At 41.4% G+C, this 26,554-nt stretch overlaps 1 protein-coding gene across 4 annotated transcripts in view; it reads left to right on the top strand.

Annotated features, from left to right (window-relative positions):
• Positions 1 to 19,747, top strand: part of ELMO1 (engulfment and cell motility 1) — a 522,734-nt gene extending 502,987 nt beyond the window's left edge. For all 4 annotated transcript variants that reach the window (XM_077269247.1, XM_077269246.1, XM_077269248.1 and 1 more), the window contains 3 exons: positions 12,615 to 12,697; positions 14,597 to 14,674; positions 16,572 to 19,747. In XM_077269247.1, coding sequence (XP_077125362.1) covers positions 12,615 to 12,697; positions 14,597 to 14,674; positions 16,572 to 16,772 — 362 coding nt within the window. In that variant the 3' untranslated portion in view covers positions 16,773 to 19,747. The remainder of the gene's footprint in view (positions 1 to 12,614; positions 12,698 to 14,596; positions 14,675 to 16,571) is intronic.
• Positions 19,748 to 26,554: the final 6,807 nt, after the last annotated feature.

The raw sequence follows: 26,554 nt of genomic DNA, 5'->3' as shown, positions 1-26,554 counted from the left end.
CAGGAACCTTATCATTAGACATTTTCCCTATAGATTGTTGAACTTCTTCCAAGGAAATTGGCTGATCTAAAGAGAATCCCTGACTTTATTCTCTAAGGCAGGGGTCCCCAACCTGTAGCCATGAATTGTGGTTTGCGGCTCCCTGCCAGCTTGGTGCATTAGCTTCAGGTCTAGCAAACTGGTATGAAGAACACATATAAAAATGGTGAATTTTGTGATTATCCATCCACAGAAGAGCAGATCTGGATGCAAATATACTGGTCTTAGGAGTTTAGACATAACTTAAGTATGGTACTCTGGAGATAGGATGATACTACGTATCAGAGGAGACTGGACGCAACAATGTATTGGGAGGGCTTGATGTGAGAATACTGAATGGGGATATTGTGGGATCTTAGTATACTGCTTTGGTGTAACTTCTGTGGAAAAAGCTTTGGTTATCATATCCATAGTGGGGGCTTTGGTTGCCACTACTATGAGGGGGTGGGAGCTGGATGTGGCTCGCAACCCTCTCTCAGAGCTGAATGTGGCACTCAAGGTCAAAAAGGTTGATAGCCCTCCACTCTAAGGTGTGGAGAGATAGCCCAAATAGTCTTCCTGAGTGTAATTAACCATAGATGAGTACAAATTGGAATAAAAGCTATGCAGGACTTCTAGTATTTGCAAGTAACCAACAAGTGGTCTCTCCGTATTCATAAAATTGCTATTTTAAAAACATAGATTTATTGTTCACTTGCTCCATTTGAAAAGACTTTGGTTGCTTTTGAGACTCCTTCCGCCAGGGTAAAAGGGGTTGTGCCACCATAAAAAATACATTTAACTAAGCAAGAAATGTGGAAACAAATGGGATTGCAATTTACAGTTGTTCAAAATTATGCTCCATTAAAAAAAATAACAAGCTTTTATTTGCTGAAGTATGCCCCTTAGCTTTATTCCATTTCGTCTTTCCAGTGGTCGATCACCTGGCAGAGCGTGCGCAGTTCCTGTCATCATAAGAGTTCCCCCCAACTCCCCACCCCCTGTGTGCACAGCATATTCTCCCTCACACAGGTCTGACAGCACAGGGAGCATATTGCGGAGAAGAATGGAAGCGTGTCAGTGATTCTCCCACCCCCCAACCCGTCCTCCTAGCGCTCACACAGGTCTGGGTGAGACCAATCCGATCCACAGACCTGTTGGAGTGCGATTACAGGCAGATGCTTCCCGCACTCACACAGGACTGTAAAGCACAACGATCTCACTCACAGGTTCGGGGGGTTGGGAAGAGCCACTGATGCGCTTCCGTGCTTCTCAGCAATATACTCCCTGCGCTGTCACATCTGTGTGAGGGAGAATACGTTGTACACACTGGGGGTGGGGAGTTTTGGGGACCACTTATGATGACAGGAACTGCGCAAGATCGGCCAGCTGATCGGCCACTGGAAGGACGGAATGGAATAAGGGCAGGGGTATACTTCAGAAGATGAAAGCTTGTTATTTTTTTAATGGAGCATCATTTTTAATAACCGTAAATTACAAAAACATTTATTCCACCTTTTCTGCATGGTTAAATCTATTCTTTATGGTGGCACAACTAATTGTGTTTTCAGGACTAGTGTTCAAAATAAGTGATGCCTCAGTTTCCTGGACTTCATTTTCTCAGTCTATACTCACTGTTATTATTATCATTAACAATCTTTATCTCCCTAATCAAAGCCCCCTCACAAAGGCCTTAATGGCATCCAATACCACAATAATTGGTGCCTAACCCAAAAAAAATCTCCCTCTAACAGTATTACAATCTATAATTTTCAGCCGGAAAAGATTTAACTTCCATTCTTGTGAAAATCTATCCCTTATTGCATCCACTTGCATCTTGAACAACAGAGGAGAGTGGTCTGATAAAGATTTAGGGGAATATTCAATATCAGTGAGCACAGGGATTATTAGAGCATTACATACCAATAGGTCAGTTCTGGAGAGGGAGAGGTTGGTCGATGAGGCGCAGGAGGAAACGTTAGAGTTGGGAGACCTCTCCCTCCAGACGTCAACCAAGCACGCCTCAGCTATTAGACAGCAAAGTGGGTAAATGGAGTCCTCGCCTCCAGGAAATTTGTCCCTAGACGTGTTACATTCAAGTAAGGAGGGGGAACATACACTACAACAACAGCACATTCAAAATGGTAGATTACATAATGAGCACCTACAAACCTCCCCTCAACATCCCTGAAAGAATCTATACAGTTAAAGGGAATGCTTTTATGCACTATAAGACTAACACCTCTGGAGTAATTTGTATGCAGAAAGTGCAAGATGAACCCCATCCAGGATCTGTGCATCAAACCAATAGACTCTCTTGTCATTTGCATCTCTTGTAACCCTATAATTACCAAATTGACATTTTTTAAATATTCAAAAATTGCATACCTTTTTGAATTATCGTTCAGACCTATTATATTACAAGATAGAAAATTAACTTTTACACTCATTTTTTGCAATAAAGATAATAGAAAGCAGCCCATACACCATCATATGGTTCAGTACTGTAACTTTCCCTTCCTACCCCCAACCAAGGTAATCTTACCCTTACCTTTAAGGAATTGGACATAGAACTATTAAAAACCATTCGGTGTAAAGCTCTAACAATGAGAGAAATAAGCAAATATCTACTTTTTGATGACTCAATTCCACATCCCGCTGCATTAAAAGCCATCATGGATATCTTGCGCACAAACTGAGTTAAACAAATCACTTACTGAACAAAAAACTCCACATTAAACCTGTCACGAGAAAGAGTTATTCACATATACAGCTCTGGCAAAAATTAAGAGATCACTGCAAAATTTTCAGTTTGTCTGATTTTTCTCTTTATAGGTATATTTTTGAGTAAAATGTAAACTGTTATTTTATTCTATAAACTACTGAAAACATGTCTCTGAAGTTTCAAGCAATACATTTTGTATTTATTTTGTGAAAATGAAATGGTTAAAATAACCAAAAAATGCATTGCTTGCAGACCTCAATTAATGCAAAAAAAAACAAGTTCATAATCATTTAGAAACAACAATACTAATGTTTTCATGCAGGAAGAGTTCAGAAATCAATATTTTGTGGAATAACCATGATTTTTGATCACAGCTTTCATGCGTCTTGGCATGCTTTCCACCAGTCTTTCACACTGCTTTTGGGTGACCTTATGCCACTCCTGGTACAAAAATTTAAGCAGTACGTCTTTGTTTGATGGCTTGTGACTATTCATCTTCCTCTTGATTACATTCCAGAGGTTTTCAGTTGGGTTCAGATCTGGAGACTGGGCTGGCCATGACAGAGATTTGATACGGTGGTCCTTCATCCACTCCTTGATTGACCTAGCTGTGTGGCATGGTGTATTGTCCTGCTCGAAAAAACAATGTTCAGAGTTGGGGAACATTGCCTGAGCAGAAGGAATCAACTGTTTTTCCAGGATAACCTTGTATGCGGCTTGATTCAAAGGTCCTTCGCAAAGATTAACCTGCCCAATTCCAGCCTTGCTGAAGCATCCCCAGATCATAACCGATCCTCCACCAAATTTCACAGTGTGTGTGTAGCGCCCCCACTGCCGCAGGGCCGAGGGGTACCCGGTACCGGGCCTCTAAGTCTCTGCTCTGGGGTTGTCACGGTGGCTACACCCGGTCCGTGACCCTGCTGAGGGGCGCCCAATGAAAGGTGTGGAAGGTGGTGGTAGTGCGGTACAGTGCTGGTCACAGTAAATAACGAGGACACCAGGTTGCAGTCTCTTTACCTCTTTACTGAAGGCTTCAGGATCCTCAGTCCGGAATACGGTTAACCAGGCTGCGCAAGTCCGGCCGGTCCGATGGCACCTCCAGAGTTCCCTTTGCAGGTGGAAATCTGTGCCTACCTTCTAGCGCTTGTGTGTTGCGGTCCTCCCCTGCTGTGCTCACGGGATAGTCCCCACAACTGTTGTGTCTGTTTCTCGTGTTCCCTCGCAACTCGATTCTGATGTTCTTCTTCATCCCCCAGATGATATGGCTAGGACGCACCCGTATGACGGGTAGGCTCGGAGCTCTTCCTGGACCCTAGTGTCGCCCTTCTCCTATTGTTGCCCCCTGTGTCTTCGTAGGTGATTTGTGTGAGACAGCCCGCCTATAGCTGACTGTCCTGCCATAGGTTTGAAGTATTGCTTGGAGCCTAGTACTTCCTCGGCGTTCCGGCCACTGGCTACGCGCCTCAGTAGGATGTTGCCTCGTCTTACAGCACGACTCCTACTGGTATTTCGCCTTGTTGCGTTGATCTCGTTTCTCACTCAGCACAATATACCTCGCTTCTTGTCCTTTCTTAGGGCACCGCCGCTATTTAGTGCAGGCGCGGTCCCGTTACGTTCTCTCTGTTCGCTAGGCCTCTGTCAGGATCCCACCCCTGACAGGGACCCCCCCCCCCGAGTCTCTCCCCGCAACACCCTCTGCCACAGGGTGTTGCCTGTTCGATTCCCAGTCAGCTTCTGTCTAACTTCCTATCCAACCCCCAGTTTTACCAGATTGTGAGGAGTGGCCTAATACATAGTACCCTTAGCTCCCCCTGGAGGCCAGACTGTGAAGTGTATTGGTGTCTGTGATACCTGGTCAGGTGAACTCCTCCAGTGCCATCAGACGTACCATAGCCCCCCTTAGCGGCGGAGCATCAGTACTGCAACGACCAGGACTCTGGGGCGCTGCATGTGCAAGACACTGTGGCTTGTACGCCTCTCCAGGTCTCAGTCTAACCATCAGACGACCAGGTCTTGGGCAAAGCTGAAAATTATACTCATCAGAGAAGATTACCTTACTCCAGTCCTCTATGGTCCAATCCTTATGGTCTTTGGCAAACTTCAGTCTGGCTCTCCTTTGCTTCTCATTGTTGAAAGGCTTTGTAGCTTTACGTGACTTGAGTCCTGCCTCTAGGAGCCTGTTATGAACTGTTCTTGCCCTGCACTTGACCCCAGCTGCCATTTGCCATTCCTTTTGTAGGTCACTTGATGTCATCCTGAGGTTGCTGAGTGACATTTGAATAAGATGACGGTCATCCCGGTCAGTGGAGAGTCTTTTTCACCCTCTGCCGATCTGTAGCTTTGTTGTCTCCAATGTCTGCTGTTTGATCTTGTTGTAATGGACTGCCATCTTAGAAATGTTAAGGATGAAGACAACATGACGCTCACTGTGTCCCTCCCTCTGCTAGTAAATCCAGAATTGAGCCCTTCTTTTCCTCACTGAAGACTTTTCTTTTCAACTCCTTTGGCATGGTTAAAAGTTATTTTTTCATTCCTATTATTTTTGGGATATTACTAGCACTTGTTTTGCCATCCAGCTTGTCCTATTGCAAGGAGATTATGAACACCACAGCAGTGTTTTTTATACTTTCCTAATAAGATTTGGTTCAAGTGATCACCTAATCAGAAGCACATTAAGTAGAAGGAGGTGTTCTCTGGTTGGAATTCAACTGACACTGGAATGGAATGGCTGTCAGACATGTAGAGAAGCTGATTTTTATAAAGCTGTGCAGTGGTCTCTTCATTTTTGCCAGAGCTTGTTATTTAAAGAACTCAGTGTTGAACCACAAAGCCTGTGTTGCCCACAAAGGCTGGAGGCCTAATCGATCACACGGCCTCATGCCAAATCTGGCATTCATGAGTGTCCAGCCATCTCAAAGCATCTTTTTACAGATTCATAAAAAAAAGTAGAATAAGGGTAATCACTCGCAGTTTTGAAGATTAGATCATAGAGTGTTGCACTCCAAGCACCCTCAGCCTTCTCTTTATGTCCAAGAACAGGAATCTTTTGCGCTGGACTTCCATAAACGTCTGAAAAAAAAGGACATCTTCTGTCCTCTAAGTGAATAAGAGATATGTCGTGCTTTTCCCTGGATTTCCTCAGGATGATGTCCCGGTCGTCGCAGTGTAAAATCTTTATCAAAATGGGTTTAGAAGGTCTATCCACTCTGCCAAGTCTCTTGGGAACCCTGTGGGCCCCTTCAATAACAAACAAAGGAGTAAAGGACTTCCTTGCCACAAATATCCACTAGCCATTAAAAAAAAAAAACACAAAAAAAAAAAACATTTGAATCTCTCCCACCAGCCTGATATTATTATGCCTTTCGTGACTTTCAAGATTATCAACTCTCGCCGGTAAGGCGGCGACTGCTTGAGTGTGGCTCTGAATGTTTCTATGGACTGGAGGGAGGGTATACTCACTGACTTTCCCCTCCACTGTGGTGGTACGCTCCTCCAATTTTTGTACATCGTGCTGAATATTGATATGAACTCTTGAATATAGCCTACATGCCTGGTAGCGTAGCCAGTGTGGTATTGCTTTTATTGCATTTTTTTACAGCATTTAGAGCATCCAGTAGGAAAGAGGAGTCGCCAAGGGGATTTTTACCAGGGACAAGCACAGTGTTCTTAAAGATTAGTGATGCAATATTGTGCTCTTTAGCAGATGATGGCATAATGGACGTCCTCTCCTCCTTCCTCCAGTGCAAGTGCTGCAAACTGGGACCTTTTTGTAGACCTCTCCCTGCATCTCCGCTTGTCTATCAGTGACCTCTAGACCTGTGGGCTATAGGGTATCGCTCTATGAGCGTATTGCTCCAGTCTGTCAGTAGATTATTCTCCTACATCACGCTGTCTCTCACCACAGGACTTGTGTTCACCATCTTGGATTTCTGATGATGCTGCATCATCTCTGCAACTCCGCCTGCTTTGCATCATTTCACTGCCGCAGCTCAAAAATAGTGCCCACAGCCTCCTGATATCTTCAGGCATGGTGAAATACAGTCGTTTTCTGCCCGAAAATTGTACCCCAAGATAGTTTGCCAGATCAATGCAGCGGGAGCCCTCCGGAGTCACGTCCTCACTGCATGCCATGACTTCAGGGACTGTCTTTACTTTCTCAAATTCATTAGTAGCTTCTCTTTTTCAGAACTCTTTTAGCACTTATTCAAGAGTCAGAACATAACAGACCCCTGCTGACACCGGTGTTACTGCATAGGTCACACAGCATTGCCTTCTTCCTTTGACACTTTTAGGGCAGTAAGGACACAGCGCTAACAATCACAAATAAAAAATTGTAGCAAAAATCATTGTACTTTAGTGCATTGTGGATCATACACTTTTCTCCTTAAGGAAACAGCATATTCTCTGATATACACTGTATATGTCTAATGATGTAGGCACTTGGGTCAAAGATGTGGATAGAGAAAAAGTTATTCCAGTAGTGAAGAACCCCTTTAAGCGGAATCCTACTTTGGAACCATTTATTGTCTTAAATCTACTATATAATTGTCTAAGGGTCACTTCCGTCTTTCTGTCTGTCTGTCCTTCTGTCTGTCACGGATATTCATTGGTCGCGGCCTCTGTCATGGAAATCCAAGTTGCTGATTGGTCGCGGCAAAACAGCCACGAACAATCAGCGACGGCCACAGTCCGGAAGAAAATGGCCGCTCTTTACTCCCCGCAGTCAGTGCCCGGCGCCCGCGTACTCACCTCCAGTTACCGCTCACACAGGGCTAATGGCAGCGTTGACCGCGGTGTAACGCACTCGGTTAACGCTGCTATTAACCCTGTGTGACCAACGTTTACTATTCATGCTGCCTATGTAACTATTTTTTATTTTAATTATTTTTTTTAACAGGGATATGGTGCATACTATGTGACTGGCCAATATACTACGTGACTGGGCAATATACTACGTGTCTGTGCGGTATACTACGTGGCTCTGTGCTGTATACTACGTGACTGGGCAATATACTATGTGGCTGGGCAATATACTATGTGGCTGGGCAATATACTACGTGGCTCTGTGCTGTATACTATGTGGCTGGGCAATATACTATGGCTGGGCAATATACTACGTCGCTGGGCAATATACTACGTGGCTGGGCAATATGCATGGCTGGGCAATATACTACGTGGTTGGGCAATATACTGCGTGGCTGGGTGATATACTACGTGGCTGGGCAATATACTACGTGGCTGGGCAATATACTACATGGCTGGGCAATATACTACGTGGCTGGGCAATATACTACGTGGCTGGGCAATATACTATGTGGGCTGGGCAATATACTATGTGGGCTGTGCAATATACTACGTGGGCTGTGCAATATACTACGTGGCTGGGCAATATACTACGTGGTTGGGCAATATACTACGTGGCTGGGCAATATACTACGTGGTTGGGCAATATACTATGTGGCTGGGCAATATACTACGTGGGCTGTGCAATATACTACGTGGGCTGTGCAATATACTACGTGGCTGGGCAATATACTATGTGGGCTGTGCAATATACTACGTGGCTGGGCAATATACTATGTGGCTGGGCAATATACTACGTGGCTGGGCATTATACTAGTGGCTGGGCAATATACTACGTGGTTGGGCAGTATACTACGTGGCTGGGCAATATACTACATGGGCTGTGCAATATACTACGTGGACATGCATATTCTAGAATACCTGATGCGTTAGAATCGGGCCACCATCTAGTATGATATAATGTCTTTAAGATCAGTCCCAACCGCAGTATAAGCAAATCTAAACTGTATAATTATGCACAGAGGCAGATTTTCATTTTTAACTATATTAACCAGTGGTCCATGGTAACATTTCAATCCGTGTAAAATATTCTCTATGGTTTTCTTAAAGTAACATATCCCATAGACCACACTAGACTGAGGTTTTAAAACTAAATCTTGACACATTCATGATCAATTTTAACCCATTACCGACCTGCAAATTTTCATTTTTGCGTTTTAGTTTTTTGCTCCCCTTCTTCCCAGAGCCATGACTTTTTTTATTTTTCAGTCAATATGGCCATGTAAGGGCTTGTTTTTGCGGGACAAGTTGTACTTTTGAACAACACCATTGGTTTTAACATATCACGTACTGGAAAATGGGAACAAAAATGCCAAGTGCCGTGAAATTGCAAGAAAAAAGTGCAATTCCACAGTTGTTTCTTTTTTTTACCATATTCACTAAATGCTGAAACTGACCTGTCTATATGATTCTCCAGGTCATTACGAGTTCATAGACACCAAACATGTCTGGGTTCTTTTTCATTTAAAAATCCAAAATTTGGTAAAAAAATATATCTACTATATAATTGTCTAAGGGTCACTTCCGTCTGTCCTTCTGTCTGTCTGTCACGGATATTCATTGGTCGCGGCCTCTGTCATGGAAATCCAAGTCGCTGATTGGTCGCGGCAAAACAGCCACGACCAATCAGTGACAGGCACAGTCTGGCGCCAAAATGACCGCCCCTTACTCCCCGCAGTCAGTGCCCGGCGCCCGCTCCATACTCCCGAGTCCCCTCCAGTCAGCGCTCACACAGGGTTAATGGCAGCGGTAACAGACCACGTTATGCCGCGGGTAACGCACTCCGTTACCGCTGCTATTAACCCTGTGTGTCCCCAACTTTTTACTACTGAAGCTGCCTATGCGGCATCAATAGTAAAAAAATGTAATGTTAAAAATAATTAAAAAAACAAAAAAACCTGCTATTCTCATCCTCCGTAGTCCGCCGAGTCGCACGCAGCCGCCGCCATCTTCCGTTCCCAGAGATGCATTGCGAAATTACCCAGAAGATTTAGCGGTCTCGCTATATACTGCGGGGGCTGTGCTATATACTACATGGGCAGTGCTATATACTACGTGGGCTGTGTGATATACTGCGGGGGCTCTGCTATATACTACATGGGCAGTGTGATATACTGCGTGGGCTGTGTGATATACTGCGGGGGCTGTGCTATATACTACATGGGCAGTGTTACATACTACGTGGGCTGTGTGATATACTGCGGGGGCTCTGCTATATACTACATGGACAGTGTGATATACTGCATGGGCTGTGTGATATACTGCGAGGGCTGTGCTATATACTACATGGGTAGTGTTATATATTACATGGGCTGTGTGATATACTGCGGGGGCTGTGCTATATACTACATGGGCTGTGTGATATACTGCGGGGGCTGTGTTATATACTACGTGGGCTGTGCTATATACTGCGTGGGCTCTGTTATATACTACGTGGGCTGTGTGATATACTGCGGGGGCTCTGCTATATACTAAATGGGCAGTGTTATATACTACGTGGGCTGTGTGATATACTGCGGGGGCTCTGCTATATCCTACATGGACAGTGTGATATACTGCGTGGGCTGTGTGATATACTGCGAGGGCTGTGCTATATACTACATGGGCAGTGTTATATATTACATGGGCTGTGTGATATACTGCGGGAGCTGTGCTATATACTACATGGGCTGTGTGATATACTGTGGGGGCTGTGTTATATACTATGTGGGCTGTGCTATATACTGCATGGGCTGTGTTATATACTATGTGGGCTGTGTGATATACTGCGGGGGCTGTGCTATATACTACATGGGCAGTGTTATATACTGCGTGGGCTGTGTTATATACTGCGTGGCTTGTGTTATATACTACGTCGCCTGTGTTATATACTGCGTGGCTGCTATATACTGCGTGGGCTGTGCTATATAGTACGTGGGCTGTGTTATATACTGCGTGGCCTGTATTAACGCATCGGGTATTCTACAATATGTATGTATGTATATAGCAGCCACATAGTATATAGCACAGGCCACTTACTATTTGTCTGCTATATACTACGTGCCTCCTATATACTACATGGCCTGTGCTATATACTATGTGGCTGCTATATACATACATACATATTCTAGAATACCCGATGCGTTAGAATCGGGCCACCATCTAGTGTATATATATATATATATATATATATATATATATATCGCCATTTTCTGAGACCTGTAGTGTCTCCTTTTTTGTGATCTGGGGCTGGGTGGGGGCTTATTTTTTGCGCACCGAGCTGATGTTTTTATTGATACCATTTTGATGGAGATACTGTACGTTATTTTGATCACGCGTTATTGCATTTTATTGCAATGAAGCAGCAACCAAAAAAACATAATTTTGAAGTTTTTAATTTTTTTTTCTCGTTACGCCGTTTAGCGATCAGGTACATTTTTTTTTTTTATATATTGCTAGATCAGGCGACTGAACATGGAGATACCAAATATGTGTAAATTTGATTTTTTATTGTTTTATTTTGGATGGGGCAAAAGGGGGTGATTTGAATTTTTATATGTTTTTAATATTTTTAAAAACTTTTTCTTTTTTTTTTACTCTTTGCATGCTGCAATAGTCTCCATTGGAGTCTAGAAGCTGCAGTACTATAATCACCTCTGCTACATACAGGCGATGATCAGATCACTTATGTGTAGCAATCCGGCAATGACAACCATAAAGGTCTGCTGAAGACCTCTGGTTGTTATGCCAACCCATCGGTGACCCGCGATCATGTGACGAGATCACCGATGGGCAGGATTAGTGACGCCCTTCCGGTAAGCGGGAGTTAAATGCCGCTGTCAGAAATAGACAGCAGCATCTAACTGATTAACAGCCATGGGTGGATCGCAATTTCACCCGCGGCTGTTGCGGGCACATGTATAAATCAGCTGACATGTTCCTGGAAACGTGCAGGCTCAGCGCCGGAGTCCGCACCAAACAGGGAAACAGGGAAAGTCCAACATCGGCGTACTACGCCCGATGTCAGAAAGGGGTTAAAGGGAACCTGTCACCCTCCCCAGGCGTCCCTGGCACTGCTGCAATAATCGTTTTTGAAATTTGCCCCTCATACCTCGAAATCGCCGTGGGGGGGCAGGTCTTTCCCCCCTAATCCAGACGCCTCACAGCCATCACTCATGGCCTCTGTGCGCCAGGCGCCGCCTCCTCTACCTTCATTATCGTCCCCGGTGCCTGCGCTGTAATTCTTTTTTTCAGGCATGCGCAGTTGCGCTGCCCTTCGAATTTACAGCGCTGGGGACGATTATGAAGGAAGAGGAGAAGGCTCCTGGCGCGCAGAGGCCCGGAGTGACGGCTGTGAGGCGTCTGGATTAGGGGGTGAAAGACCTGCCCCCCTGGCGATTTCGAGGTATGAGGGACAAACTTCAAAATTGATTATTGCAGCAGTGCCAGGGACCCGAACTAAAAGAGCCACCTTGTCAGAATGCAGCATTAGTGCAGCACAAGGTGGCTCTTTTAGTTACAAACGCTTGGGGAGTGACAGGTTCCCTTTAAACTTCCTAACATCTGTCCAGCCTAAAGTATGTGCATATTAGAATATTTTGTAATATATTACTTGCTGGCACTAATAAGTTACAGCATGTATAGGTCAAAGCTGCATTCACAGTTCTGCAGTTGAGATGTCAAACCATTTCCTGCTGGTGAATTAAATTAGTTTCCCAACTGAATTATAAATGGACAAATAAATATAATTTTACATATATACAACCTTTCCTCTGGCTAGGTAGAGAAAAATGACTAGCAGAGGCTGTATTAAAAATACTGAGTGTATCATTTTTCTGACCGGTTGTGGATTCCAGACTGGTGCACAAAGTGCACAACCTTTTTTTCCAGTTTTTCTGAACGCAGGCATAAAGCTGACACAAATGATATTTGTGAACATTCCATCATAAGTGACAGTGCCCAACAAACTACCTATGAATTTGTATATGTTTTTTTGATAATGGTATGGTGTGTTTTTTTTTACTCACAGTGCCTGTAGCAGACATTAAAGCAATATTGACTGGTAAGGACTGTCCTCATATGAAGGAGAAAGGAGCCCTCAAGCAAAATAAGGTGAGATGTCTTAAAACCATATGAATCTTATATTCAAATATTCTCATGCCTGCCTATAATTATTCATTATAGCTCCCTGTGTCTTCCTGTGGCACAATTTATGTCACTGTTATGTAAGTATATAATTAAAAGATGACCTGTATAGTTGCCTTGAAGCTTTCATAGTCAGATAATTATATAGTAAGCCTCTGAAGTGTCAGGACCCATATGACTAATGGAAAAATTGCCTTTTCTTGTATAACCAATCACTTGCAATATGGTTGCAAAACTAACACATCTAGGTAAGAATGAAATTGGTTTACCGTGTTAAGAATCTATTAAACCTTGTGACTAAAGTAGTGAACAGTTACTCCTGACCCTATACATGGGTTATTTTGGGACTTCTCTGAAGGATCCATAGCTGTTAATTTCACTGGTTTGCACTTTAGCTACTGTAACTTTGCATGACTTCCACTATTGTTTTTGTACAACTAATAAAACTATTTTATATGCATTTGTAAAACTCCTCTCCCTCCAGTTTTTTCATTAATAGATCTTTGTGCCTGTGTAAAGTTAGGGGTTCAGGATCCTCATACACATCCGAGAAAAGTTGGCCAAATCTGCTGATTTCAGTGGGACTGTGCACCTATCTGATATATATGAGGGCCTCCACTTCTTCCTTGACAGTTTGAAAACACATAGACTATGGCCAGGTATTCTTATGTGTGCGTGAATTTGGAGAATTAGCTGTCTGGCCAACTGACATCTAAAGTCTAGTCACCTTCAGTCAAACACGTGTCTACAGATCCACAAAATCTTAAGGTACCGTCACACTAAACGATATCGCTAGCGATCCGTGACGTTGCAGCGTCCTGGTTAGCGATATCGTTGTGTTTGACACGCAGCAGCGATCAGGATCCTGCTGTGATATCGCTGGTCGTTGATTAAAGTTCAGAACTTTATTTGGTCGTCAGATCGCCATGTATCTTTGTGTTTGACAGCAAAAGCAACGATACCAGCGATGTTTTACAATGGTAACCAGGGTAAATATCGGGTTACTAAGCGCAGGGCCGCGCTTAGTAACCCGATGTTTACCCTGGTTACCAGTGTAAAATGTAAAAAAACAAACAGCACATACTCACCTTCTGATGTCTGTCACACGTCCCTCGCCGTCCTGCACTGACTGAGCGCTGGCCGTAAGTGAAAGCACAGCGGTGACGTCACCGCTCTGCTGTTAGGGCCGGCACTCACACTGTGCAGGGAAGCGGACGCCGGGGGACGCGAAGGTGAGTATGTACGGTTTGTTTTTTTACATTTTACACTGGTAACCAGGGTAAACATCGGGTTACTAAGCGCGGCCCTGCGCTTAGCAACCCAATGTTTACCCTGGTTACCCAGGGACCTCGGCATCGTTGGTCGCTGGAGAGCAGTCTGTGTGACAGCTCTCCAGCGACCAAACAGCGACGCTGCAGCGATCAGCATCGTTGTCTGTATCGCTGCAGCGTCGCTTAGTGTGACGGTACCTTTATTCTCCACTCAATCTGATAATCGAAACTGCTTTCTTTGCTGATCATCAGTTCTCAAAATTCTAAATTCATGAGTAAAAAATGCCTTCAGTGAATAAAGATTTTCCTATTAAGGAGATAGGAGATGACCATTGCTGCTCATAGCATTAGATGGAGAGGAGGAAGAAGCAGACCCTTCTGCTGTAAGTTCATCTGACACAACGATTACACGTTAAATCTCTTCATAAGGTTTAAAGAGACCTGAGAACATTGAAGAGTGACACTGCTGATGAATAGGATATGGGGATTTTAGGAAGTGATCTACTGTATGAATCCTAGCATCAGATATGATTTCACTGTCTACTTTTTTTTTGTTTCTTCTCACATATTCATTTTTGCATTATTCTTCTTTTAGGAGCTGCTTGAGTTGGCTTTTTCAATCATGTATGATTCCAACTGCCAATTAAATTTCATTGCTCCTGATAAACATGAGGTAAGTGGATGTCAAAATGCATAAGCCCATAATAACTTGTAAACATGCTATTTATTTAATTAGATTTCAGCCACTGAATTGGCTATGCATTACCATTTATTGATTTTGTATAAATAAACATGAAATATTGTTCATTTTGGAGGTTTCGAATTTCTGAAGTGTCAATGACTACAACATTAGAGAATTCTATTTCTGCTTCTTTGCCAGGAGGTTATATAATTTATTCACTACACTGTCAGTAAAATGTTTTATCACGGTCCCTTGTGACAACACTTCTTCAGTGCATGACCCCTCATTCATGGCTCTTCCATAATGCATCTCCCTGAGGTACACAACTCTTAAATTCTGCCTTCCTTATCTGTGGTACAAAGATAATGAGTACCATGGTTAGATACTCAAATGGAAATCATCCCATATTAAGATTGTAGGCTACATATTAGAACTGATGTGTTATGATCAGATGAAACTAAGTGCTGATTTCAGTCGTTAAAATATTGCTTTTGCAATGCTGTGAAGTATTGAGTGAAATGCTACATTACATTTATACCGGCTCAAGAGATTAGAACCCAATTTACTAGAGGTCAAAGCTGAGGCCAAATGGTGCTAACAGAATACTATGTCATGCCTGTCTTAGAGCTCTGAAGTCAAAAAATATACTATGTAGCTTTATTGTCAGAGAATTTCCACCTAGACATGAAATTATATATTCATAAATAAGAGGATTTTACATTTTTCTTTTAGTAAAATTTGACAACATAGAGTTCAGCCATATTGTTCTACATCATTTGAGCTATATTCTCATATACACTCACCGGCCACTTTATTAGGTACACCATGCTAGTAACGGGTTGGACCCCCTTTTGCCTTCAGAACTGCCTCAATTCTTCGTGGCATAGATTCAACAAGGTGCTGGAAGCATTCCTCAGAGATTTTGGTCCATATTGACATGATGGCATCACACAGTTGCCGCAGATTTGTCGGCTGCACATCCCAAAGATGCTCCATACAAGGCAGGATGGATCCATGCTTTTTATGTTGTTTACGCCAAATTCTGACCCTACCATCCGAATGTCGCAGCAGAAATCGAGACTCATCAGACCAAGCAACGTTTTTCCAATCTTCTACTGTCCAATTTCGATGAGCTTGTACAAATTGTAGCCTCAGTTTCCTGTTCTTAGCTGAAAGGAGTGGTACCCGGTGTGGTCTTCTGCTGCTGTAGCCCATCTGCCTCAAAGTTCGACGCACTGTGCGTTCAGAGATGCTCTTAGGCCTACCTTGGTTGTAACGGGTGGCGATTTGAGTCACTGTTGCCTTTCTATCAGCTCGAACCAGTCTGCCCATTCTCCTCTGACCTCTGGCATCAACAAGGCATTTCCGCCCACAGAACTGCCCCTCACTGGATTTTTTTTCTTTTTCGGACCATTCTCTGTAAACCCTAGAGATAGTTGTGCGTGAAAATCCCAGTAGATCAGCAGTTTCTGAAATACTCAGACCAGCCCTTCTGGCACCAACAACCATGCCACGTTCAAAGGCACTCAAATCACCTTTCTTCCCCATACTAATGCTCGGTTTCAACTGCAGGAGATTGTCTTGACCATGTCTACATGCCTAAATGCACTGAGTTGCCGCCATGTGATTGGCTGATTAGAAATTAAGTGTTAACAAGAAGTTGGACAGGTGTACCTAATAAAGTGGCCAGTGAGTGTAGATTAAATTTAGTTAATTAAAATCAAAACATCACATCAATTGGAGCATTGACTTCCATTGGTGGCTCCAACTCCCTCCTATAGGCAGTCATGGCAACTGGAGAGCCACTGGTTGGAAACTGTTGATGAATGGATAATTGAACATTCCTTATTGCCATTACTCATCCATGATATATTTCATTCCTTCACAGTATTGTATTTGGACAGATGGACTTAATGCATTACTTGGAAAAGACATGATCAGTGACCAAACACGGAACGATATGGACACATTGCTTAGCATGGAAATAAAGCTTCGCCTCCTAGACCTGGAAAATATACAGATTCCTGATGTACCACCTCCTATTCCAAAGGAACCTAGCAACTATGATTTTGTTTATGACTGCAACTGAGAATAATGGCATGGAACTCATATTGAAACTGGAATTACTGGACATGTGGACTGAAATGCAATATATTTCACTATTTTGTCTCCGAATTTCACTTAAGACATTCCCAATCTTCACTAAAATATGAGGCCATTTTACTACTGGGCATATTATTCAAGTTGACTTAGTTTTCACATGATAAGAGGCCATGCCATGAAAGCTCTTGGAACAACATGTCCATAATTCTAATGCTTTAAATAACACAAGGACTATAATCCACCACCAACGTGTGGTGCCCTCAGCTTTATGTTCTGGAGCTCTAGAATGAACAGACATTATTGTCGATGCTGCTTCTCATTCTGATCAGAGATACAGGAGGCACTAATGAAGGCTACTGATGTTCTGAACACCGCTTTGAAGCATTGCAATTTTTTTTCTTTGCTAACTCTCTCGCTAGTTAAGTAGATATCTAGTTGGATTACTTTAGCAGTAGTCAAATTGCCAGCTTGTCCTTAACAAGTGCAGTCACTGTGTCACATAGAATATCTTCCCTTTGGAAAGTTATGACTTCAAGTCATAGATGGCTAAAATATTCTAAGATGTCTGGTATGTATATCTTACATTTTAGGCTTGTTTTCTGAAATGGGCCATTGTGTTTAGAGCACACTGTTATAACATAACAAAAAGTGTTATAATATGAAATCCCTCTTAGACTGTCCTATAAGTTTACACAATGCAAGAGATCCTGATAATTTATATACAGCAGTGGAGTTGTCACCTACTGATCAATATGGTTGTGTAGTCCATGGGTTTCAATATCCTTTTTCTAACAATATGCAGTACCACTCACCATCAGTAAGAATTCTGTTCACATATGTTATCCTCAGCAGGCGTTATCCACAGCATTGGAACGTTTTATAGTGTTGTATAATTAGCTTTAATTTCAGGAACATATCTTGCCATTTGTTTAAATACTAATTTGATAAAATATCAACTAACCATAAAAATGTTAGTAAAAATCACTGTGACTTTTTCTAAAACTCATCACAAATCAGTCAAGAACGTTTCATTTTTAGCAAATTGATAATCCTCTGCAATGTAGAAATGATGCATTGTATTGGACCGTTGTTCCATTTACTTCAGTGAGACAGTCCTGCAATACCCTGGACCACATGTAGACATTATGATGTAGACAGTGAAGAGATTGCTGCAAACACCTGATTGCTAAGAATTCCAGGAGTCAGACTCCCACAAATCTAATATTTATGGCATATCCTAACAATCAACCATCAGTAGTATTAATCCTGAAAACCCCTTTAAGGGCATGCTGTCAATTTTTAAATCTAGAGCATGCTCTTAAGCTGGTACGCATTTGTGCTGTAGATTTCACAATGCAAATTGCGCCATGTGTTTAACAACAAATATGCAAAGAAAATGTTCTGCCATGTGTAAACTCGGCCCTGGCCCGGTTGTGCGTGAATAGAAAATGGGTTTGTTTCCCTTGAAACAACGCTACTTTTCTGTTGTATGTGATATTCTAGTCAATTCAATACTAGACACTGAGAATGGAAATACAGATATAGCCTTTGTCATATTAACACACAAGAACAGTATCATAATGCAGGAAGTTAAAGGTAAACTATCAGAAAAGCACCTTTTGATTAATACAGGTTTTTGTGTCAAATGTATTCAAACATTTTTGGCATTTTTTTACATATCAATATCTGTATTAAAAGTAAAAAAAAAAAAATAGAAATCTTGCAATTTTCACACTGACCATTGAGGCTTTTTTAGAGTTATACTTCCTTTTGTTTCAGGAAATAACACATGTACATAGCCACAATGGTGAGATCTCATCCCCATCTTTTATATGGAAGTATCTAATGAGCGTGTACAAAGGTCATTATGAATGGAGGTGGAGCAGGATCAGCTAAGACATCACCTATTGTGATCAGTGGATCCTATGTTATCAGTTGGGTATAAAAGAGTTACCTGCCATCGTACTCCTGCAGGATTACTAATTTTGTTTCCTTTTTTATAAAGATCGTGATATGAAAAATAAAAAATGCTATTTTTTTGTAAATACACATACAATAAAAACCTTCTTTAAACAATATAATTTTCTGATGAAAGTTTCCCTTTAACACTTAGCACAACAAAATCTATTGAATTTGTATAATTAGTAGTGATGAGTGAGTGTACTTGTTGCTCGGGTTTTCCCGAGTATTTGTGATTGCTCAGAGATTTAGTTTTTGTTGACACAGCTGCATGATTTACAGCTACTAGCCAGCCTGAGTACATGTGGGGGTTGTCTGGTTGCTAGGGAATCCCCACATGTAATCAAGCTGTCTAGTAGCCGCAAATCATGCAGCTGCGGCAAGGAAAACTAAATCTCTGAGCAGTTACAAATGCTCGGAGACCACCCGAGCGTGCTCAGGACAACCTGAGCAACGAGTACACTCACTCATCACTACTAATTAGGTATATAGTATAGTTTATATAGTTATCTTTGTCATTTGAAGAAAGATTACATTTGTAAGTGGTGCTGTTTATAGACTGACATTTTTATTATCTCATACAACTCATTTACCGTAGCATTAGGACGGATCGTTAGACAGTCACTTCAGTATTCGGCAAAGGTTATGACCGGTTGCTTGAAAATATCACATGATGTCTATTATCCTATGTTTCCAAGGGTCACCTGATCCAGACAAGCTCTTTTTCCATATATAAATCCCATGCATTTTTATCTTCATTTGGTTAGGAAAATTGGGGAATAGTTTACAAATGTATTTTTTCCACTGCGGGACAGGATAATGCACAGAAGATTTAATAGTTGTGTTTAGTGTGAAGAGTACAAGGTTCAAAGTTTAATACATTTCAATGTTTATCTTCATGGATTTTTTTATTTATTTAATATATACAAGAAATATCAGCCAGTGACATGGAAAGGATGTACATATTTATCTCAATTCTTAATAAACTGTATGTGGCTTTTCCTCTGTTTCTATTCTTGTCTGGTGAGTTCTTCTATTATACAGTATACAGATGTAAAGCCGTTGATCGTTTCACCTTGTAAAATGCTTCCAACCAGCCCAAAGAGTGAAAAATCAAAGTAAACCGTGTTCTAATACACAGACCAGAGCTCACGGGAGCTGTAGTCCAGGCCGTGATGATAATCTGGTGATTAAACATTCATTGGAAAGGGAATGTGTCAGTTGGATCAACTGTCCTTATCCACCTGTATGAGCATGCAGGCCTTAGGAAGCTGAATAAAATTATGCCTTGATACCTGGATCGATGTCTTATCCAACAGAAATCCATGTCTGTCTAATATGTAAAATGAGCTGTTCCAGCCTGTGGGCCGAACACTGATCTGCTTGAGAATCTGCCTTCAGAGCTTTTGTTACATGAAGGGGGATTTACCAGTGTGATGTGTAATGGCCGCTCTCTGCTCTCCTGATCTCACTGCAGAGCTGTGTGTGATTATACCTGACACATCAGCAGGTTCCTCTCAGCTTCCATCTCACAGGCAGCCAGGGTTGCAGTCATGTTTAATAGATTAATAACTATCTTTTGAAAAATTGGGCCAATACACCACCACAGTATCACATATTTTTTTGCACACAACCCCAACTAATTTTTAAAAAGATGTAATGTTTAATGATAAATTATTAAAACATTAATAAAAATTCAAACTTGGAAGACAAAATATTCCACAGTGATTGGAAGGAAACAATAAGGTTAACTTATCAAAAGTGCAAGTGCATCTAATATGAGTTGGAATTCTTTCAATGGAAAGGTACACAGTTTGACCTAGGTAATACAGTCTCAGTGGATTTTATAAAAAAAAAAAAAAAAAAATCTCACCAGATACACCCTCAATTGTTGCAAGATGCTCTGGTAGCCTAAGGAATTCCTTAGTCCATAGTTATTACTACCCAGCCCCGTCAAAACAATCACTGACGTACAGTTAAGTCCATATATATTTGGACAGAGACTCCTAAACCCTTCATCCAATTTTAATGTGGATACCCTCAAGTGAAAGCTGAAAGTCTGAACTTCAACTGCATCTGAATTGTTTTGTTTAAAATTCATTGTGGTAATGTCTATAACCAAAATTAGAAAAATGTTGTTTCTGTCCAAATATATATGGACTTAGCTATACAATGGGTTTTTCATGTGGGATGTGTAAGGCTTGCCGTAACTTAATAAAAAGCAAAACATTCACCAACTACAATGGAACCAGAAATTTTGACATACTAAAACCGCTGAATTGTTCCTCAAAGAGAGTAATTTACCATGCCCAGTGTCCATGCAGCAAGATATATGTAGGTCTCACCACACGAGAGCTAAGGTAACGAACAAGAGAACACGGGAGAGACATTGAGAAATCCATTTCTACAAAAGACATGAGTACCCAAAAAAACCCTGCCCAGACACTTTAAGTTGTATCAGCAGTAACCCCTTGGGTCTTAAAATTAAGGCAATAGACCAGGTTTTTGGGGGGTTAAGGGGGGTGACTTGGGGAAAACCCTAGCTCAGATCAAGAGCAAATTGATCTATAGGCTTGGAACGTTCGCACCACAAGGACTTAATGAAAATCTAGGTTTTAGTGCATTTCTGTACCACCATTCCATATATGATCATCCTGTTGAAGTTTATAGTGCTTTTAACTTTTATTTTATTACTACATTCTAGATTTCTACCATTCTTGGTCAGTGTTCTCCTGTTCTGTACTTTGGCTCGTCAGTCATTGCATTGCAGTCCTTCTTTACCTAACTGTAGGCACATTTTTCTTGTGAGATTTGGGGGCGCAGTATCTGTCTCCAATCGGGTGTCGCTATGTGGGGATCTGAGAGAAGAAAGAAATGATTTGAGATGACCTTACAACCTCCCAATCCGGGATCTTCTATAATCATCAGCTGCACTGCATCGCAGGAACACGATACCCATCCCAGGTAAAGCCATGTCTTAACAATACCTATGCATGGGATTTTTCTTTCCATGATCTATTTATTTGCTGCATAGAGACTTTAGAACGGCATTGCAATAGGCCCATTTAAAAAATGTTTTCATTAATTGGGTCTCTAACTAATTCATGTGGCCTCTCTAACTCTGCATAATTTTGCATATTTACTTTTTGGTGCCTATGTGGATTTTAGTTGGTCAGCCTCTATATCCTTATATGATTCTTTGATGTTTGTCAACATTGATGATCCAAATTGCATGCCATGTCTCTTTAATACCATTGTTACAGTGCAGGTGTTTGTGACTTGCTGGTTCCTCCCCACTTTTTTTTGGAGGTTTTTTCTTCCCTCTGCCTTTTTAACCCCTCTCTTTTAAATATTGTAATCAATAAAGATATAAGTTTAATTTTATTTCATTTTCTTGTCACTTCTTACTGTTTTGGCACCATATCATATCAGTGTGGAGAGCAGATTGCAGATACATAGTAGTAACCATCTTATTGTAAAAAATAAACGAGACACCACTTCAATACCAGTAATCCAGTTACAAATTACTTTTTGTCTTTTTTTAACTTAATTCAAATAAAGATTTTTATTTACATAGCTATTTGGACTCCTATTTCTCCTTTTTGAAAGCATGGAATGTGTATGTTGCAGATTCAGACTGAAAGACCACAAAACCATGAAGGAACACACATGGAAACAAGGATAAAGAAACATGTGAAGCAACAAACTAGACTGTGCCAATCGTTAGATCTAACCATATGCATTGTCAAGAGCTCAATTGTAGAGTCAACAGCTTCAGGAAGTATGTGTGACTTTCAGGGTATGTGCACACGTTGCGGATTTGCCTCTGGAATTTTTTGTGTGCAGATTTGCTGCGGGGTTTTTTTTGTGGATTTTGTGCTTTTTTCCTGCGGATTTACTGCGGATTTCATGCGTTTTTCATGCGTTTTTACCCCTGCAGATTTCTATAATGGAATGGGGGCAGAAGCGCTGCAGATCCGCACAAAAGAAGTGACATGCTCCTTCTTTTAATCCGCTGCGTTTTCCATGCGGAATTTTCTGCACCATTAGCACAGCATTTTTTTTCCCATTGATTTACATTGTACTGTAAATCACTTGCGGATCTGCAGCGTTTCTGCGCGGATAAGAATGCCTCGGATCCGCAGGAAATCCACAACTTGTGCAGATAGCCTTTGATGTGCTTTTCAGAGGCAGCATTGGGGGACACTGCATTGAGCCCTATTCTGGTCTAATCCAGAATATGGCAATTAGCACTCAACTAAGTAAAGAGAAACAGCAGTCCATCAGTAGTTTGTCATAAAGGTCAGTCAATCCAAAAATGATAGAACATTCAAAGTATCTTTAAGTGAAGTCATAAAAATCATCAATTGCTGTGATGAAAACTGCCTCTCAGGTCCACTTGAAGAAAGGAATATAAAGAATAACCTATTCTGCAAAAAATAAGTTGATCAGGCCTCAGAAACTGCAAATTGACAGCACCTCAGATAGTAGCCATCATAAATGATGTACAGATAAGTACAGTTGCTGGCACATCTCAACAGCAACTGGTTAGAAGAGACTGATGAACAGCAGCAGGCCTGTATGGTAAAATTGCTGCAAATAAGCCACTACTACGAACCTCAAACCGGAAAAAAAAACTTGTCTGGGCCAGGAAATGCAAGGGCTGAATATTAGATCAGTGGAAATCTGTAATGTGGTCTGACGAGTCAAAATTTGAGATATCTAGTACCAGCCAAAAAGTCTTTTTGAGATGCAGATGGTTTCCATATGTGTGTTACCCACTGTGAGTCATGAATAGGGAGATGAAAGGGTGCGGGGATGCTTTGCTTGTGACACTGATTAATTCTAAATTCAAGGCACAGTTATCCAGCATGGGACCAGTGTTTGTGTTGCAAATGGCCAATAACATACCTCCAGGCAGGGTCATTGCTAGGGTGCTAAAACATCAGAGGCCCATCCCAAAAGTGCATATTTCCCAATATGACCCCACCCCTCGCCATTTAAAAAAGGATTTATACAGTTAGTTTGTTTTAAGGAGGGAAGGAAATCACTTTTTTCAACAGGGTCCTGTAAGTTTGGATTTCTTTTTCCCTTAATAATAAAGAGCATTTAAAAACTGCATTTTGTGTTAACTTGTGTTATCCTTGTCTAATATTTAAATTTGTTTAGTGATCTGTAACATTTAAGTGTGATAAACATGCAAAAGAATAGGAAATCAGGAAGGGGCAAACACTTTGACACAACTGTATATAATGACGGTATATAACTGTGGCTAACCTAAAATACACTATAAAAATCAATATTATCAAAATTACTACCATAATAATAACCGCTACACAATATCAACTACCATTACCACTACACTGTACATAATATGACCATTACCTCTGCATTACAAAACACAGAGTACAAAGGCTAATAACTGCCATACAACTTCTACTACGTAATGACTGAAATACTTTCATATGTTTACTAAATAAAACTGCTCATAAAGTCCCACGGATTTCATTATCATCTCTATGCTGATGACACACAGATCTACCTCTCTGGACCAGATATGACCTCCTTACTAACAAGAATCCCACAATGTCTGTCCGCTCTTTCATCTTTCTTTTCTGCTAGATTTCTAAAACTTAACATTCATAAAACAGAATTGATCTTTCCATCGTCTCACTCAACCCCCCAAACAGACCTATTCATTAAAGTCAAGGCTACCACTCTCCCCAGTTCCTCAAGCACACTGTCTCACGGTAGCCTTTTATTACGATCTCTCCTTCAAACCACATATCCAAGCTCTTTCCACTTCCTGCCGACTCTAACTGAAAAATATCTCCTGGATCTGCACATTCCTTAACCAAGAATCTGCAAAAGCACTAGTGCATGCTCTCATCATCTCAATTGCATTAACTACTGCAACCTCCTGCTCCAATCTATCGTAAACTCTGCTGCCCAACTAATACACCTATCCCCTCACTATTCCCCGGATTCTCCTCTGTCACTCCCTTCACTGGCTCCCCATTGCCCAGAGACTCCAGTTCAAAACCCTAACCTTGGCATTCAAAGCCATCCACCACCTATCTCCTCCATAAATCTGTGACCTAGTTTTCCAGTACTTACCTGGACGCAACCTCCGATCCTCACAAGATCTCCTTCTCTACTCCCCTCTTATTTCCTCCTCCTACAATCACATACAAGATTTTTCCCGAGTATCCCCCTTACTCTGGAACTCTCTACCACAACATAGCAGTCTCTCGCCTACCATGGAAACATTCAAAAGGAACCTGAAGACCTACATCTTCCGACAAGACTGCAACCTACTTGCAGTAACCACCAAACCGCTACACGACCAGCTCTACCCTCACCTACTGTATCCTCACCCATCCATTGTAGATTGTGAGCCCTCGCGGGCAGGGTCCTCTCGTGTAGGAGTCGGTGATTAGTTTTGTTCAAGATTATTGTACTTATTTTTTATGTATACCCCTTATCACATTTAAAGCACCATGGAATAAATGGCGCTATTATAATAATAATAATTAAACAAAAAATCCTGTTAAAAAGAGCACTATTACCATCATATAGTGGTAGATACCAGTCCTGCAGAACATACAAGTGATTACAGTACACTTGTAGAAATAGGCTTTCAGTTGACGTTCTTTCTGATTAGGATCATTCACTTTTCCTGTCTTTGCCATCTGGTCCACACCTCCAACTTATTCCAACCAGGACTCATTTGCAGAATCTACGACAAAGGCACATTTGACTCCTCACATCTCCATTTATTCCAACCTTTTATCCAACCTACAAAAACTCCCTATTCTGTGGCATAGATCAGTGACCTCAATATTTTTTTAAAAAAAAGTGTCATTACTTTGTTTATCCCCTTCTTCCAAATAAATTAATTGTCCGATAGAAAGTTTTAATGCCCCTACTTTAGTCTTACGTAGAAAGTTAAAATAGCTCTCCTTGGAGATGTACATGAAGGTAGAACTGTGGTCTCTCCTTATAGAAAACCTACTGATTGTAACTCCATTCTTCAAGCTGAGATTCAACAAGTGGAGGAAAATACATGTCAAACCTGCGCTGCTGAAAGATCCAGGATGTCAGCTTGATTCTTTAAAATAGTTTATTCTGAACAGGTTTAGCAGTTAACGTGTTTCTAGGTCACACAGGACCCCTTCTTCAGGACAAAAAACTTGTGGGTCAAGTTAGATAATACTGTTTAAATTAGCTGTGTTTTTGAAAAAAAACAGCCAAACTGGGCACATGTCAGGTAACGTTCAATCATGATAACACTTAGAATCAAGTGAATAATAGTGATGAGCTAGTGTACTCGTTGCTCGGGTGGTCTCCGAGTATTTGTAACTGTTCGGAGATTTAGTTTTTGTTGACGCAGCTGCTTGATTTATGGCTGCTAGCCAGCCTGAGTACATGTGGGGGTTGCCTGGTTGCTAGGGAATCCCCACATGTATTCAAGCTGTCTATCAGCTGTAACTCATGCAGCTGAGGCAACAAAAACTAAATATCCTAGCACTTACAAGTACTTGGAGATCACCCGAGCATTCTCGGGAAAACCCGAGCAATGAGTATACTCGCTCATCACTAGTGAATAATAATAGCAAAGGTGCAAAATGAAGGATCGTGTAAATAATATGCAAATTTGATGATAAAATAGTAAATATAAAACTGAACAAAAGTTTGAAAAGTTAACCATTAAAATATTTTTAAAATTACTGTGTGACTTTAATTTATTGAACTCCATGCCTAGAACCTATGTTGGGTGAAGGTAGAGAAGAACACATTGAATTAGCG

The sequence above is a fragment of the Ranitomeya variabilis genome, chromosome 6 (assembly GCF_051348905.1).
Source record: "Ranitomeya variabilis isolate aRanVar5 chromosome 6, aRanVar5.hap1, whole genome shotgun sequence".
Classification (NCBI taxonomy): Eukaryota; Metazoa; Chordata; class Amphibia; order Anura; family Dendrobatidae; genus Ranitomeya; species Ranitomeya variabilis.
The sequence above is the reverse complement of the archived record's forward strand: the minus strand, read 5'-3'. Positions and strand labels throughout refer to the sequence as shown.